The sequence below is a fragment of the Neoarius graeffei genome, chromosome 3 (genome assembly GCF_027579695.1).
Source record: "Neoarius graeffei isolate fNeoGra1 chromosome 3, fNeoGra1.pri, whole genome shotgun sequence".
Classification (NCBI taxonomy): Eukaryota; Metazoa; Chordata; class Actinopteri; order Siluriformes; family Ariidae; genus Neoarius; species Neoarius graeffei.
The window spans coordinates 117,979,753-117,996,376 of record NC_083571.1 but is presented as its reverse complement, the minus strand read 5'-3'; the positions used below and the strand labels follow the sequence as shown (position 1 = coordinate 117,996,376).

Sequence of the window (16,624 nt, the reverse complement as noted above, 5' to 3'; positions counted from 1 at the left end):
CTAAAGAAGAAAACACCCAAAAAAACAAAAAAACCCAAGCAACAAAATATGGAATAAAAGTATCTGATTCTAAGAATGTATCTTTTTTTTTTTTTTTTCAAGTATTATTATTATTATTATTATTATTGCATTTTTCACAAATAGCTTTTGTCAGTCTGTTTACATTCTAAGTGGAAATGATTTTGTCGGACGTTTTGTATAAAGTTTTTATTTACTGAATTTGTGAAAAATAAAAATGCTCTGTTTCTCAAAATCCAGTGAATGTGGAGAGAATAAAACAGTTATTCCACTCAGTCTCATCGTACACGGCTTATAGCCATCAGCTCATGTACGACTCGATTTTGTGGAATAATTGTGAAATAACCACCTCGACTTCATCGCTGTTATTATTCACCGATATTCACTTCTCCTTCGGCGGATAATTGTTATAAGGGTGAATTGCTCACTTTAATAGGTGTAGAAATGTATCAGCAGTCTGTCAGGAATTCTGCACATTACTGTGTTTTATATCTGAAATGTATTTTTATATACCGGGTACAAGTTCATGAAAGCTTACAGAGCCATGCTGGTCCATCTACTGTTCAGTGGTTCAACATTCAGTGGTTGAATGCTTATGCAATCAGAATTGCAAAAAAAAGCTTAATCATGTTTCTTCTTCTGCTAAAACCTCTGCTCAAGTCTCGTTCGTTATACAGTGGATAACTTCACCTGAATATTATAGACTTAAAGCTAAAACTCTTCTGATACGAAAAGAAAAATTACCCTGATGTTTATACTGAAGATCTTTCCAATATACTTCACAATGCTTGACTTTACTCATCTACAACTGTATACTATAATGAGTTCTAGTCACATTATCCGGTGTCCCCCAGATGAGGATGGGTTCACTTTTGAGCCTGGTTCCTCTCAAGGTTTCTTCCATGACTTCTCGGGGAGTTTTTCCTTAACACCATCACCTCTCGCTGGAGATAAATCTGTATCTGGATATCTGTAAAGCTGTTTTGTGATGGTGTCCATTGTACAGAAGCGTATGTGCTTAATCGAGCGTCTTGTGTGTTTGTGCTGTAGCTCACACTACTCAGTTTGCGCAACCCGGCTGGACGTATCTCCAGACCATAGGGAACCTCTCTTCTGGTGGAAGTTACATCGCGTTAACAGACGGCCAAGGGAACCTCACTATCGTAGTAGAAACCATGGTGGGTGTGTCTGTTTAAGATGTCACAATTTTAAATGAACATGCTTAGTTTTGCCACACTGAGAAACACGGTCGTCTTATTTTCCTTCCACTTTTTTTCCCAGACTCACAATCACTCGCAGTGCATTCGCCCTTCACTCCCTCTTTTCAATGTTTCAGCTCAGGAAGCAACATTTCAGCTCAGAGGCTCCTTTGTAGGTGCAGCATCTCTTTAATATTGTAACATGACCTCTTCTTATATAGGAAGTTAAATTGACTGTCCCTGCTTCCTTCCTGTTCTAGGCTGCGATCACTCAGCTCCAGCTGTGGTACTCAAAACTGGATTTCAAAACCAAAAAGGATGTACTCTTCAAAAAGGCCGATCCTATAAAGGTGGAAAACGACTCCTGTTCCAAACACAGGAACAGAATTTCATTGTAGCGCGTGTCCTTTTATCTAGCGTGACTTTTAAATGCTGTCTGTCTGAACTGAACAGGTTTCCGATGGACGTTTTACCTTGAAACTGGACGTTGATGAACTTTACACCATCACAACGGTCACCACTGGACACAAAGGCTTCTACCCTGATCCTCCAGATTCTGCTTTATTTCCCAAGAAATACTTTGATGACTTCAACGTCCGTAAGTTTTGCAGACTCGGGATGTTTATCCTCACGGTTCTAGTTTAATGTAATTTTTCAGTGCTGATGTGGTGTTACTAATATTTTAAGTCAAGTATCTTCCTCAATTTTATATCTTTTATTTTAAAGCTATTGTTCTTGCAATTTTGTGTATATTTCTATATTTACAGTGGTGCTTGAAAGTTTGTGAACCCTTTAGAATTTCCTATATTTCTGCATAAATATGACCTAAAACATCATCAGATTTTCACACAAGTCCTAAAAGTAGATCAAGAGAACCCAGTTAAACAAATGAGATAAAAATATTATACTTGGTCATTTATTTATTGAGGAAAATGATCCAGTATTACAGATCTGTGAGTGGCAAAAGTATGTGAACCTCTAGGATTAGCAGTTAATTTGAAGGTGAAATTAGAGTCAGGTGTTTTCAATCAATGGGATGACAATCAGGTGTGAGTGGGCACCCTGTTTTATTTAAAGAACAGGGATCTATCAAAGTCTGATCTTCACAACACATGTTTGTGGAAGTGTATCATGGCACGAACAAAGGAGATTTCTGAGGACCTCAGAAAAAGTGTTGTTGATGCTCATCAGGCTGGAAAAGGTTACAAAACCATCTCTAAAGAGTTTGGACTCCACCAATCCACAGTCAGACAGATTGTGTACAAATGGAGGAAATTCAAGACCATTGTTACCCTCCCCAGGAGTGGTCGACCAACAAAGATCACTCCAAGAGCAAAGCATGTAATACTCAGCGAGGTCACAAAGGACCCCAGGGTAACTTCTAAGCAACTGAAGGCCTCTCTCACATTGGCTAATGTTCATGAGTCCACCATCAGGAGAACACTGAACAACAATGGTGTGCATGGCAGGGTTGCAAGGAGAAAGCCACTGCTCTCCATAAAGAACATTGCTGCTCATCTGCAGTTTGCTAAAGATCATGTGGACAAGCCAGAAGGCTATTGGAAAAATGTTTTGTGGACAGATGAGACCAAAATAGAACTTTTTGGTTTAAATGAGAAGCGTTATGTTTGGAGAAAGGAAAACACTGCATTCCAGCATAAGAACCTTATCCCATCTGTGAAACGTGGTGGTGGTAGTATCATGGTTTGGGCCTGTTTTGCTGCATCTGGGCCAGGACGGCTTGCCATCATTGATGGAACAAATGAATTCTGAATTATACCAGTGAATTCTAAAGGAAAATGTCAGGACATCTGTCCATGAACTGAATCTCAAGAGAAGGTGGGTCATGCAGCAAGACAACGACCCTAAGCACACAAGTCGTTCTACCAAAGAATGGTTAAAGAAGAATAAAGTTAATGTTTTGGAATGGCCAAGTCAAAGTCCTGACCTTAATCCAATGTAAATGTTGTGGAAGGACCTGAAGCGAGCAGTTCATGTGAGGAAACCCACCAACATCCCAGAGTTGAAGCTGTTCTGTACGGAGGAACGGGCTAAAATTCCTCCAAGCCGGTGTGCAGGACTGATCAACAGTTACCGCAAACGTTTAGTTGCAGTTATTGCTGCACAAGGGGGTCACACCAGATACTGAAAGCAAAGGTTCACATACTTTTGCCACTCACAGATATGTAATATTGGATCATTTTCCTCAATAAATAAATGACCAAGTATAATATTTTTGCCTCATTTGTTTAACTGGGTTCTCTTTATCTACTTTTAGGACTTGTGTGAAAATCTGATGATGTTTTAGGTCATATTTATGCAGAAATATAGAAGATTCTAAAGGGTTCACAAACTTTCAAGCACCACTGTATATAAAATAAATTCTAAATGTACCTTAAATGGATATTTTTCATGTCGAGTGGATGTGGGCAAATTAGCTTGCGTGATGCAAATCTATGTGGCCAGGTTAGGAAGGATAAGGCTGGACACAGCAAAAATTATTTTTGTGGGTATTTTATTCCCCCACTGCATTTAAAAACTAAAGCAGCATTAACATTATAATTTTGAGGCTTTAGCACAATTCAGTGCGAACAAAAAAATACGGTATTTTTCTCAAGTTCTGTCCCGAACTTCCAGCCTCAAACTATACAATACAATAAAATAAACACTCACTGCTGTGGACTCTGGACAACAGGAGTGGCTCTCTTTAAATAAAGAAAATAAAGATGCAAAACCCAAATAAATGCATTTGTTAAAGCTAGACGGCCTTTCGATTTCATAAAATCGGTGAAATTTAGTTCCGTCTGAAATGTGGTGATTGTGATATCTGTTTATTTCTGTAATATCTCACAAAATATCAGGCCATTCTGTGGCTGGGAATTTATTTAATTTGAGGGGATTAAAGCAAATGTGCATGAAATCGCTCGCTTGGCGCAGTCAAGCAGACAGAGGAAGTCCGTGTGCGCATGCGCAGGTTTACCTTCTTCTTTTGGGTTTTACAGCAGCTGGCATCCACAGTGTCGCATTACTGCCATCTACAGGTTTCCCTTTGAGCGTGCACTGACAGTTCCATCATTCTGTCGCTAAACGAACAGCTGATCACACCGAGGTGCTCGCTGAGCGCCCATATTTATTAGTTTGGTCCTGCGTTTCCTTTCCTTCGTATATAACATAACGTCTTTTCTTCTTACTTTCTTTCACGTTTCATTCGCACACTCACGTCCTCCATTTTTCTCTCCTGTTTTCTAATTTGTATCCCACAATGCCTTGCGTGAACGGGGAAAGCCCACCACGTGATGCATGACGTAGTATCTTGTATTGGATCATGGTGAAGCAGGAAAAAATAGAAGAGAATTTCGGGCCATGTGGAGATAAATTCATTAATTGTTTTATTTTTAAAAAACTAATAAAATTGGAAGTCTGTGATTCAAATTCAGTAGCTTTCGGTCACTAAACAAAAATAATTAGGTGTCGGGAAAATTCTTTTTATGACCTACACTTGAAAAATCTGAAAGGCAGTACAGCTTTAATGTTGTACAAGTTCAGTCAAGTAGACCGACTAGTTTTAACACGGGTTCTCATTTTCCTCTGTTTCTCAGAAAACCCTCCCTTCTCAGAGGCGCCATATTTTTCTGATCAGACGGGTGTGTTTGAGTACTTCACAAACCTCACGGATCCAGGGCCACACATGTTTACTTTACGCCAGGTGGTTAACCAGCGGCCAATTTCCTGGGGTTACGATGCAGATCAGTCCATCAGTGTCATCGGAGACCACGGCTGGTTGGTTCATCACACGTTTTCCACATGTCTGTCATGAACTAAAGGTTAGAGAAGCAGCCTTGGGCCCAAAGGCTCGCTGGTTTGGTTCCTGGGGAGTTGAGTGAATGAACAGCACTTTCCCCTCCCTCTGTATCGTAGCTAAAGTGCCCTTGAGCAAGGCACCGAACCCCCAACTGCTCCCTGGGCGCTGTAGCATCGCTGCCCACTGCTCTGGGGATGTGTGTGTGTGCTCATTGCTCACGTGTGTGTGTGTGTGTGTGTGCACTGCTTCAGGTGGGTTAAATGCAGAGGAGGAATTTCACTGTGCATGTGACAAAAATAAAGGCTGCTTCTTCTTGATCCATCATGCTAAGGCCAGTGATCTTTATTACTGATGAATAACCTTTCTGAATATTAAAGTTAGTGTTGATTTTTTGACTAAATATTATACAAGCCAAAATGAAAATAATAATTCCAGCAAAACTCTATTTCCTGATATCAGGACACTTTGATGGTGTTAATAGCAAACTTGCCATCATCTCCACCTGCCAGCCAATCAGAAATGAGCATTTTCATGGCGTTTTATAAGAACAAGATTTCACAATATAGAGTTTATAATATAGTGATCATAATCTGGGTTTTATTTTTTCAGTACAAGGTCGTGTTATTGCGACCTGCCAGTCATGGTGTTAATATTGTTAAGTTCTTCTGTTTCATATGTTCAGGCTTCTCCTCATATCTACATTTTTATTTGTTGTTTGCTTGAATCTGCAAAATTTGATTCATTGCTTACAATTTAATTTAATAAGGCAAGACATTGTCGTCTCCTGTGACATTTACCTGGAAACTGAGGACAGCGGCGTCTTCGTGGCAGCCAGGGTGGATCGCAGCGGGGAATCGGTCCAAAGTGCCCAGGGTGTGTTTTACTGGGTTTTTGCAAATGGCACGTACAAAGTGACCAATGACATCGGTCAGTGAGCAATCCTGTATCTCTTACTTTTTCACCAACAATTCTGTGTGTTTAAGAGCCTGAAAATGCACTGAGTGCTTTCTTCTTGTTTAAGGTGGAGAAAAAGTTCTTGTTGAAGGACTGTCAGGGACAAGACGGGGTATATGGCACACGCTTACTCTCACAGTAAAGGTAAAAACTTTTTATAAACGAGAAGAGAAACTAGAATGACCTATAAATCAGAGCTTTTTCCTGTAACTAACTTTTTTTTTTTTTAAACAGGGTAATAATGCCTTTGGAATGCTGAACAGTTTTCTTTTATGGAAGGATGCTGTTGTTGTTCAACCCAAGCATGGCTGGGCTGCAATCGGGACGTCCTCGTTTGAATTTGCACAGTTTGATAACTTTCTGGTGGATGCAGACTGATGACTTTTTTTATTCAAACTGCTTTGAGATCCAATTAAATATTCACCGTGCACTCGGGCTGCCTTCAGGTCCTGTCAGAAATATAATTACGAGGTGAACCCACATGAACGCAATCACAATGTCATAATTACAACTTGGGAAATTTTTTTTTTCTCTTCTATGAACTCCAACTTTCCCAGCTGGGGGAGTGTTGATGATAAAATTTCATTACATCCCACAATATGAATATGACGTCTATAACAGACGGTCAGACTTGGGTGGTAATTTTGTATGTTCGCTGTTCTTTATTTTCTTTCAGCACAGCAGAAGGAACTTTCTGTTGTTGGGGACTTTAATTTTTTTTTTCATGCTATTCATATTTTCACTTCAACACATTGTCAGAATAACCGTCTCTGAACTTTGTATGCACAAAATTCCAAGTTGGAGAACGTCAAGGTAGCAAATACTTGAAAATGGGAGGACTGGTTTTGTAGCATCTGGGGGAAAGGGTATCCATAAATACCAAATTATTGTTTTTAATGTTCTGCTGTACATGTACCTGTGTATTCTGAATAATTTTTTTAAAGGTTCTGATTGCAAAGTTGAATTCTGGACAAAAATGTTCCATTTCTGTTGTTGGAGTTTTGAGACGTTTCATTGCTGCACACACACCGTGTATCCTGTGTGTAAATGTTTTGCTGAGATAAAAAGCGTCCCACGTTTTACTATTCCAGAGATCGCTGAAGCAAGTGAGCGATAGTATCATGTGACCACTGTGGGGCGTGTCTTTTTGACCTACTTTTAACCAAAATAAGTCGGCATGGGCAAATAGGTAAGACTCTGCTCTCCTGTCAACGGAAAGGAAAAGCAAAGCTTGACTAGTGAGTGCAACTGCAAGATAGAGCGAGGTTAAATGAGGTCATTGTTCTGGACCAATAACTAAATCATTCTAGCTAGCGCTTAGCTATCTTAGCCTTAGAGTGCATGGGCTCGACTCCACGGTAGCGAGTATGGAGTTACACACCTAATGTTTTGATCTCGCAGAGAAAGAAACGAGAACACAAAAGCAGGAACTGAGAAAGGATATAAATATTCATCTTTTGTTTCATGGATCTATTTACAAACGTCGGCCACAAATTACATCCCTGCGACTCAAAACTCTCCGAGGTCGATGCGGAGTCATGATGTTTTCCGTACGTTGCCATCTCGGTGTGACGAGGTTCTATAGTTACGCAAATTAGTTAAAGCTCTTTCCTTGTGTTCAGCTGTTTCCTGTTTCCGTCGGGCCGTACTGTTTACCTTAAGAGGGAGGAAAAGGTCCCAAAACAGAAAAGCGACCCTCAGGATATCAAAATGATCACGTCTCGTGCATCCGCATGATATTGTTCTGGCGATACAGAGGAAAATAATATGCACAATTTAAAAAATGACTTTGACTTTGCAGTCAGCACTTTTAAGTAATTATAAATTTCAACAAGTATGAATGAGCTGTGAATTTTCAAGCTTTTGGGGTTTGAATAATTTTAATGTTTATTGTGGATATTTATGGCGGTCATTGTTATTTCATAATAATGTTAATTTAGACAATCTGAAATAATTTCTGGATTAAAATATCTGCTGCTGCTGCTGTTGTTGTTGTTACTACTACTAGTGGGGGAGCCTATGTATCTGATTTGGGGTCTCGTTGGCTTTAAATGTTAATTATTGGAGATCATTATATATTCATTCTAGGGGGTCTAAGGAATTAAAAAAAACATGTCTCCATTTTTTCTTGTCACTTTTAGTGACTAGAAAAAGGCGAGATTTGTAAACATATATTTTCTATGGGCGATTCTACAGAATTGGTGCAAATTGCTGTCCCTGAACCAAAAATATAATTTAAAAGACATTTTGTGGAAAGATATTTGATTATGTAAAGATATAAGCAAATAATAATCAAAAGCTATGGTAATATTTGATGTAGCTGCTAACTTATTATGGAAATCTTCGTAATTTTTACTATTCTTTTACGAGAGTTAGCCCAAAACGATAAGGTCTGATTTTTTTGTATTATATTTGTCTTTAACACATTTTTAGAAGCATCTTTTTTAATACTATTGGCAATTAATTCCATGAATAACCGAATTAACCAAAACGTGTTGAAATTTTTGGTTGGAACGTGATTGTTCCATACAGACAAAATGACATCTTTTCTGAGAAATAAATAGAATATAAACGCAAGTAGAATATAATAAATGGGATAAATAAGTTATATGCAGGTACTGTGGTAAAATTTGAGAAATGAGCGACTGAAAACGAATTGGGCGATCAGAGCGAATTTCAGCAGCTAAAAGTCAGTTAATATCATGGTAATGAGCTATGACGCGGTTCGGCGAAAACCAGTTGGAATGTTCATATCTTTGAATGTCCCAGGCTGAGAAGCCAGAGCTGTTCATTAGAATTTATTTTTGTGCAACTGGCTTACAGACTCATTTCAGTGTGACCTCAGTTTTGATGAGAAACATGTTTCAAGATGTCTAACAAAATGTTGTGTGAAGCAAGATCAGTAAATTTTCAGCTATGCATCCGTTGTCAGAAACCAGAAATGTATGGTCTGGTACATCAGCCATCACTGGAGACATATTCGAAGTTTGTCTTTCGTTCATGAGAGAGGGAAATATGGCAACGGAGAATACCCACAGCTCAGCAAACAGTTACAACAGTACAGTGCAAGTGATCTGCAGCAAAATGATGCTGTATGGCACAGGGTCTGTTACAAATCCACCTGTAACAGTCAGCATCTGCAGCGTGCAAAGGTTCACTATGAAAGAGCATGTGAGGAGGGTGAGACAGGGCATCTACAGAAATAGCATGGTAGACCATCTACATGTCCGAAAGAAAAAGTTGCTGCAGCATCATCATGCGCATCCAGTGACGTCCTGTACACTCGCTCTGCAGCAGCTGCAGCCAGTAAGGAAAAGTGCTTCTTTTGTCAGAAGCAGACAAAAGACATTCTTCACGAGGTGTCCTCATTTAATGCAGGCAAATAACTGAAAAAGCTGTGCAAAAGGGCAACAACCCACAGTGGAAGGTACAACTAAGTGCTGCCATCAATGCAGACGATGCGCGTGCAATTGATGTCAAATATCACCTAAAATGCTGGGTGCAAAATGTTCAGCGAAATAAAAATGCATGTGATGAAAGTCAGGATCTTGAAAAGCGAGAACATAATGTTGGAGTGGTGGCTTCAGATATCGAGTTTATTGGCCTAGTTCGATCTAGCTTGCAGGCTGGAGAAGTAATCAATATGCTTGACCTCAAGTCGGTCTATTCCACCATTCTTGGATCTAATGGTGTACATAATGTACAGATATCTGGAAAGGATATTAAAAAGAAAATATCCTCTTACATCCAGCATGTCCAATTCATTAAGCCAAAGCGTCGCACTGATCCTGATCTTGTATGCTTGTCCAAAGTGTGCAGTGCAGCCGTGGAGGAAGTGATGACTAAAACAACATATGATGACATGCTCAAGTTGTTTGAGAGCGCATCTATACTGCGAGATGCAATTGCTGCTCATATCAAGCAACCTTGGAAATTTGAAGGAGACCTGAACACCACTGATGCTGAAAACAGTGTCCCCAAAGAGTTGTACATCTTTCTCCGCTGGGTGCTTGAAGGACCAACTTCAAGCATTAGACAAGACACAGTGCGCTCAGCTGTTATTCACAAAGATGTCCTTGCTTTGAGCCAGAACCTTATGCATTCTTTCAAGCCAAAGCGTCAAGTCATGTATACAGAGAAACATCCCAGCACACCGTTCCGCCATCGCCAAGAATGGCCACAACAGCTAGCTGTTGGCATCACTGTTCATCAGTCAACAAAAAGTAAGAAGCTTATTGACTTCCTCCATGGCTCTGGTCTGTCTGTTGATTATGACCGGATCCTGAGACTTGAGACACACCTGGCCATCTCAGTCATGGAGCTGACCAGGGAGCAGGGTGCATACTTGCCTGCAAAGATAAGAAAGGGAACGTTCATATTCTTTGCTGTGGACAACAGTGATTTCAATGAAGACACACCTGATGGTAAGAGAACTCTACATGCAACTGCTACTGCTCTTTACCAACAGCAAACAGTATCCACAGACATGGTCAACAGAATGGAATTAAGGCTACATAACCAGAAGGCAAGAGATCGCTCCTTGAAACAACTGACAACTCCAGACTTCATCCCCTGTTCTGCACCCAAGACACAGACAGTCAAAAACATCCTGACATTTCCTGACTTGAAACCTGGCACGAGCGTGGATACTATTGAACCCTACTATGCACAGGACATGGTCTGGCTTCTTTCACGTTCCATGATGCGAACAAATGAAGCAGAAGAGGAACATCCAGTGGAATCTAGAGCAGACTACATACTCCCATCTAGTGTACTTGATAACTCCATAACTCCCAAGTCAACAACATTCCAATTTCAAAATCATAATATCCCTACCTGGTCAGCGTACAACTCACTTCTGTCCTCCAAGAAGCCTCTCACAGAAGTCAATGTTATGCCTTTGATAGCTGCACCAGCACATGAATGGCAAACGCTGATAACAGTTTTGAAGCAGACACAACAGATAAATTGCATGGTCATGGGTCCTGGTCGAAAGACAGTAATAACCTTGGATATGGCACTATACGAACGTGCAAAGCAACTTGAAATGACTAGAGATGACTGTAAGGGAAAGTGGGTGCTGAGGTTGGGTGAAATGCATACTGTGATGGCAGCACTGAGGACTGCTGGCAATGTCATTGAAGATAGTGGGCTGGATGAAGCCTGGATTGAGGCAGATATCTATGGTCCTGCTACAACAAGGCAGATCCTAGAAGCAAAGCACATGAAGAGGGCTCTTGAAGCACACATGACAACAGTCCAGGCCCTGTTTGACCTCTATGTGGAGGCATTTTTCCAGGAGTATCCAGCATTGACGAGTGTATGTGCAGAGTCAGCAAAGCTCACTGACAGAAGCTGTGTTGGACACATTCATGCAGAGGTGCTAGAGGGGCAGCAGACGATGCTGGCTGCTTTGGAGTCAAACAAAGTACTTGAGGCTATGTCACTTTTTGACAAGAACAAAGAATCCAACCATCCCCTATTCAAGTTTGTTCGCCGCTACATGCGCATGATTTTACTGATATATGCCTTCATCCATGCAACACGTGATGGCCTTTGGGAGCTTCATCTTTCTTCACTTGAGCTGTGCAAATACTTTTTTGCTCAGGACAAGTTAAAATATGCCAGACTCGTTCCACTCTACCTTGCAGAAATGAAGGCCTTGCAGACCACTGATCCTGACATACAGTTATATGCAAACTAATAGCAGTCTAACATCACTAATGTGTTTAATTACTGATTTTGGGGGGCGTCGTGGCTCAGGTGGTTAAGGCGCCATACCATGAATGCGGGCGACCCGGGTTCGATTCCGGCCCGAGGTCATTTCCCGATCCCTTCCCGTCTCTCTCTCTCCCGCTCATTTCCTGTCTCTGCACTGTCCTATCCAATAAAGGTGCAAAAAGCCCAAAAAAATATCTTTAAAAAAAAAAAATAAATAATTACTGATTTTGGCAGAAAAGAGAATACAACATGGGAAAAAATAGGTGTAGCTGAGTAATGGGCAGCCAACAGAATCAACAGTCACGACTTACACTCTGCTAATTGGGTGTAATTGACTCATTTAATGAAAGGGGCGTGTTCAAATTAATAGCAGTGTGGAGTTCAATTAGTGAGGTCATTCATTCTGTGAAGAAACAGGTGTCAATTATGGCCCTTATTTAAAGAAGGAGGGTAGCAAATGTTGTACCTGCTGGTTTTAGCCCTTGCTCAGTGAGTAAAATGGGTCGTTCCCGACATTGTACTGAAGGAGAAAGAATTTTGATCAAGAAGTTGATTGGAGAGGGGAAAACATATAAAGAAGTGCAGAAAATACTGTAATTGGCTGCTCAGCTAAAATGATCTCAAATGCTTTAAAATGGCAAACAAAACCCGAAACACGTGGTAGGAAAAGAAATACTACCATCCGCGTAGATCATAGAATAACAAGAATGGCAAAGAAGCATCCAATGATCAGCTCCAGAGAAATCAAAGAAGATCTTCAGTTACCTGTGAGTACTGCAACACTCAGAAGACGCCTATGTGAAGCCAAACTATTTACAAGAAACCCTCGTAAAGTACCATTGCTGAAAAAAAGACGTGTTGAAAAGGTTACAGTTTGCCAAAGAACACATTGACTGGCCTAAAGAGAAGTGGCGCAACATTCTATGGACAGATGAGATCAAGATTGTTCTTATTGGGTCTAAAGGCCACAGACAGTTTGTGAGACGACCCATAAACACTGAATTCAAGCCACAGTATACTGTGAAGACTGTAAAACATGGAGGTGCAAGCATAATGGTTTGGGGATGTTTCTCATACTTTGGAATCGGGCCCATTTATCGCATACCAGGCACCATGGACCAGTTTGAATATATCAGAATACTTGAAGAGGTCATGTTGCCTTATGCTGAAGAAGAAATGCCCTTGAAATGGGTGTTTCAGCAGGACATTGACCCCAAACACACCAACAAGCGGGCAACATCCTGTTTCCAGACCAACAAGATTGATTTTATGAAGTGGCCAGCCCAATCTCCAGACCTCAATCTGATTGAGAATTTGTGGAGAGACATAAAAAATGCTGTTTTTGATGCAAAACCCAAGAATGCAGAAGAACTGTGGAATGTAGTCCCGTCAGCTTGGGCTGGAATATCTCTTCGCAGGTGTCGGATGTTAGTTGACTCCATGCCACACAGATGTAAAGCAGTTATCAGAAATAAAGGTTATACAACTCAATATTAGTTCAGTGATTAACAATCTGTAAACAAATTTCAGTTTATACTGTAAACATTTGAGTTTGTAAATGAAAATGCAGACACTATTTTTTTGAACAGCCTATTATTCTTTTTTCTTCATTTTCAGTTTAAAATTGATATTTTGTTCATGTTTTAATTTGGAATTGAATGTGCAGTGCTCCCAGTGCCTTTGTGTATATGGAAATAAATGCTATTATGAGGATTGAGCTTTTTCTCAGTTGTTTTAAACACACTGCTATTATTTTGCACATAAGTGTATACCAAGAATTCATGGAAGGGAATTTCTCAGTCAACAAAAATGAGATCCCATTCTGTGCCATTGGGGTGGATCATGCACTTGAGCATGTTAATCGCATCATGAAAGTCACCGGAGGCCTTGTGGGTATCACTCAGAATGCCAGTGCAAGGGAGAGGTTTTTCCTGACTGCACCTGAGTTGAGTCGGCTAGCTGAGCAAGCACTCCAAATGGCAGGCTCACCCACAATGAAGCGAAATCAGCACCATGAGCTGTCCATGACTGTCTGGACCAGGCAGGAGGAGAATGTTGTACGACTCAAAGATATAATCAGATCATCCTTGAATCCTATGACATATGATGGTCAAGATCTGCCAAATGTTTTGACAAAGGCTGTGATGCCACCTCATATTCAGAAGGATGTCTGCAGCCAAGATGAGATTGGACAGCAGATGTATGTTACTTTTGTGGAACAGCGCATTAACAAAAATGAAATTAGTGTCTAGGCCAGAATGAAAAAGACTCAACTGAAGATGTGGACGTGTGCAAGGAAAGTTGTAAAACAAAAGCTGGCTGACCAGGTTGTGGAATTGAAGGATGAGAGGTTGCTCTTTGCTCGAATGCTGATAGTTGCTCGCTCACGACCAGAGATTAACCTGAAAGAAGCCATTGGACAGCATGAGTTTACTCCCCAACCACGTGCCCTGTTCTCAGTGACTGGAGACCTTCTGCCATGTACAGACAAGAGTAAGCTCATGTCTATACTTGAGGACCTGACCAATCAGAGCACTTGTGATGAAAATGATCAACAACAACGGGATGTTACAGCTCATAGTTGCTCATTGCCAACCAAGAAGGTCATTGTAATTGATGGAATGGCAGTTGTGCAGGGAATGGGAAAGCCACCATATATCACTACATTTGCCCAATGGGCCAACCACTTCACAGCCACACTGGAAAGCAAGACCAAAGGGTATAACGAGATCCATGTAGTGTTTGATCGCTATGATCTTCCTTCTTCACTAAAGGAGGCCACACGCGAGAGACACCAAGGTGGCAAGCAACCAACTGCTTACCATGTAGCAGACAGCACACCAGTGGGGAAAGTGTCTGCAAAACAGTTCCTATCGAGTACCAGTACCAAAGATGAACTGACTGTCTACCTTGCGAGGAAAGCTCTTCAACACTTTCAGGGAAAACCAAAAGTCTTGGTTGTTACATTAAGGCAAGATGTTCTGTCAAACTATATTGATGTGCAGCATCTTCACAGCTCCCAAGAAGAGGCCAACACAAGGATAATACTTTATAGTCTGGATGCTGTTAAAAGAGGGGCAACAAAACTCTATATAGAGTCCCCTGACACCGATGTGTTTGTTCTTGCAATTCGACGGTACCATCAGCTATGCAAAGACACCTACTTCATCACTGGTGTGGGTAACAAAAAACGGATTATTTCGCTGGAACCAGTGGTGAATGCTCTTGGTAAAGAAAGAGCTGCAGCCTTGCCAGGCTTCCACGCTGTCTCTCGAGCTGACCAGACAGGCCGATTTGCTGGTAAGGGAAAGCGGACATGTTAGCAAGCATTCAATAGGTGTTCCCCAGAGGTGTGGTCTGCATTTGCTGGTCTTGGAGCAAGAGAAGAAATTACTCTTGATATGGAGAAATGCATTGAAGAATTTGTTTGCCAGCTCTACGAGCCTGGCACTACTCTGAGGGACGTCAGTGAGCTCAGGTGGAGGCTATTCACCACACGACAGTTGGAGGCTCAAAAGCTGCCTCCCACACGAGGGGCCTTACATGAAGCCATTGCTTGTGCACATTTTCAGGCAATAGTTTGGGATCAAGACCATGTTGCTAATCCAAATATACCATCCCCACTCGATAATGGATGGGAGGAAGAGGAAGGCCGACTGGTACCAATTACATCGCGTGTTCCCAATGCCCCAGCCACAATTACACAGCTAGTAAAATGTGGCTGCAAGAAGACCCAATGCATGTCACACTGTTCTTGCAGGTCTCAGGGTATCAATTGTTCTGAGATGTGCCTGTGTGGAGCAGATGAAGAGGTTTGTGGAAATGTCAGCCAGGGAGATATGGTAGGAATTGATGAGGAGGATGGAGACTGTTCAGTGTGATTGTGCAGTAGACAGCAGCACATAGGAAATTATATCTCATCTCATTATCTGTAGCCGCTTTATCCTTCTACAGGGTCACAGGCAAGCTGGAGTCTATCCCAGCTGACTACGGGCGAAAGGCGGGGTTCACCCTGGACAAGTCGCCAGGTCATCACAGGGCTGACACATAGACACAGACAACCATTCACACTCACGTTCACACCTACGCTCAATTTAGAGTCACCAGTTAACCTAACCTGCATGTCTTTGGACTGTGGGGGAAACCGGAGCACCCGGAGGAAACCCACGCGGACACGGGGAGAACATGCAAACTCCACACAGAAACGCCCTCGCCGGCCACGGGGCTCGAACCCGGACCTTCTTGCTGTGAGGCGACAGCGCTAACCACTACACCACCGTGCCGCCCCAGGAAATTATATGTTTAATTAAAAATTGCTTCAGCTGTTCAGTTGTTTTTATTATTGTTTGTACGCTGTTTTCCATTGTTGAAATATTACTGGTTGAAATGAATCTATGAAACAGTTTTGTTGTTCAAAATAAAAAAAAAAATTGAAATGTAGCTACGCCCAGCATTTTGTTGTTTTAACCTGTATGTTGCAAAATACCTTAATAAAAAAAATTAATAAAATATCTAAAATAATTATAAAAACAACTTTACCTGTAAAGAACATTATCTGTAAGATTTTTAATTAAAAAAATATTAATATAGGCCATATTAATGGGGCCCACTGCCGCAATATATAAAACATGATGAAAAAAAGGTGAGAAACTGGGGGAAAAATGGAGACATAATTTTTCTCAAAGTTCAGGGACCCCAGAAGACATTTCAACCAGTCTCCAAAAATTAACATTGAAATCCCACGAAAATACATGGGCTCCCCTACTATACAATCAGAACCAGAACCAGAACCCCATCCTGCTGTTTGAGTCTGAAACCTACACTTCCTCTCCAGTGCAAAAATCTGTAGAATTCAATAAACACTCAGTCCTGCTTTATGGATTAACCAGCAAAATAAATAAGAATTAGCTCTAAAACCCACAAACCAGTG

The 16,624-nt window shown here is 41.1% G+C and overlaps 1 protein-coding gene across 1 annotated transcript in view; it reads left to right on the top strand.

Moving 5' to 3' along the window:
* Positions 1-7,953, top strand: part of galca (galactosylceramidase a) — a 39,477-nt gene extending 31,524 nt beyond the window's left edge. Inside the window, exons 10-17 of the mRNA XM_060917984.1 lie at positions 1,069-1,196; positions 1,300-1,389; positions 1,478-1,567; positions 1,671-1,815; positions 4,817-4,997; positions 5,786-5,946; positions 6,041-6,117; positions 6,208-7,953. Coding sequence (XP_060773967.1) covers positions 1,069-1,196; positions 1,300-1,389; positions 1,478-1,567; positions 1,671-1,815; positions 4,817-4,997; positions 5,786-5,946; positions 6,041-6,117; positions 6,208-6,351 — 1,016 coding nt within the window. The 3' untranslated portion in view covers positions 6,352-7,953. The remainder of the gene's footprint in view (positions 1-1,068; positions 1,197-1,299; positions 1,390-1,477; positions 1,568-1,670; positions 1,816-4,816; positions 4,998-5,785; positions 5,947-6,040; positions 6,118-6,207) is intronic.
* Positions 7,954-16,624: the final 8,671 nt, after the last annotated feature.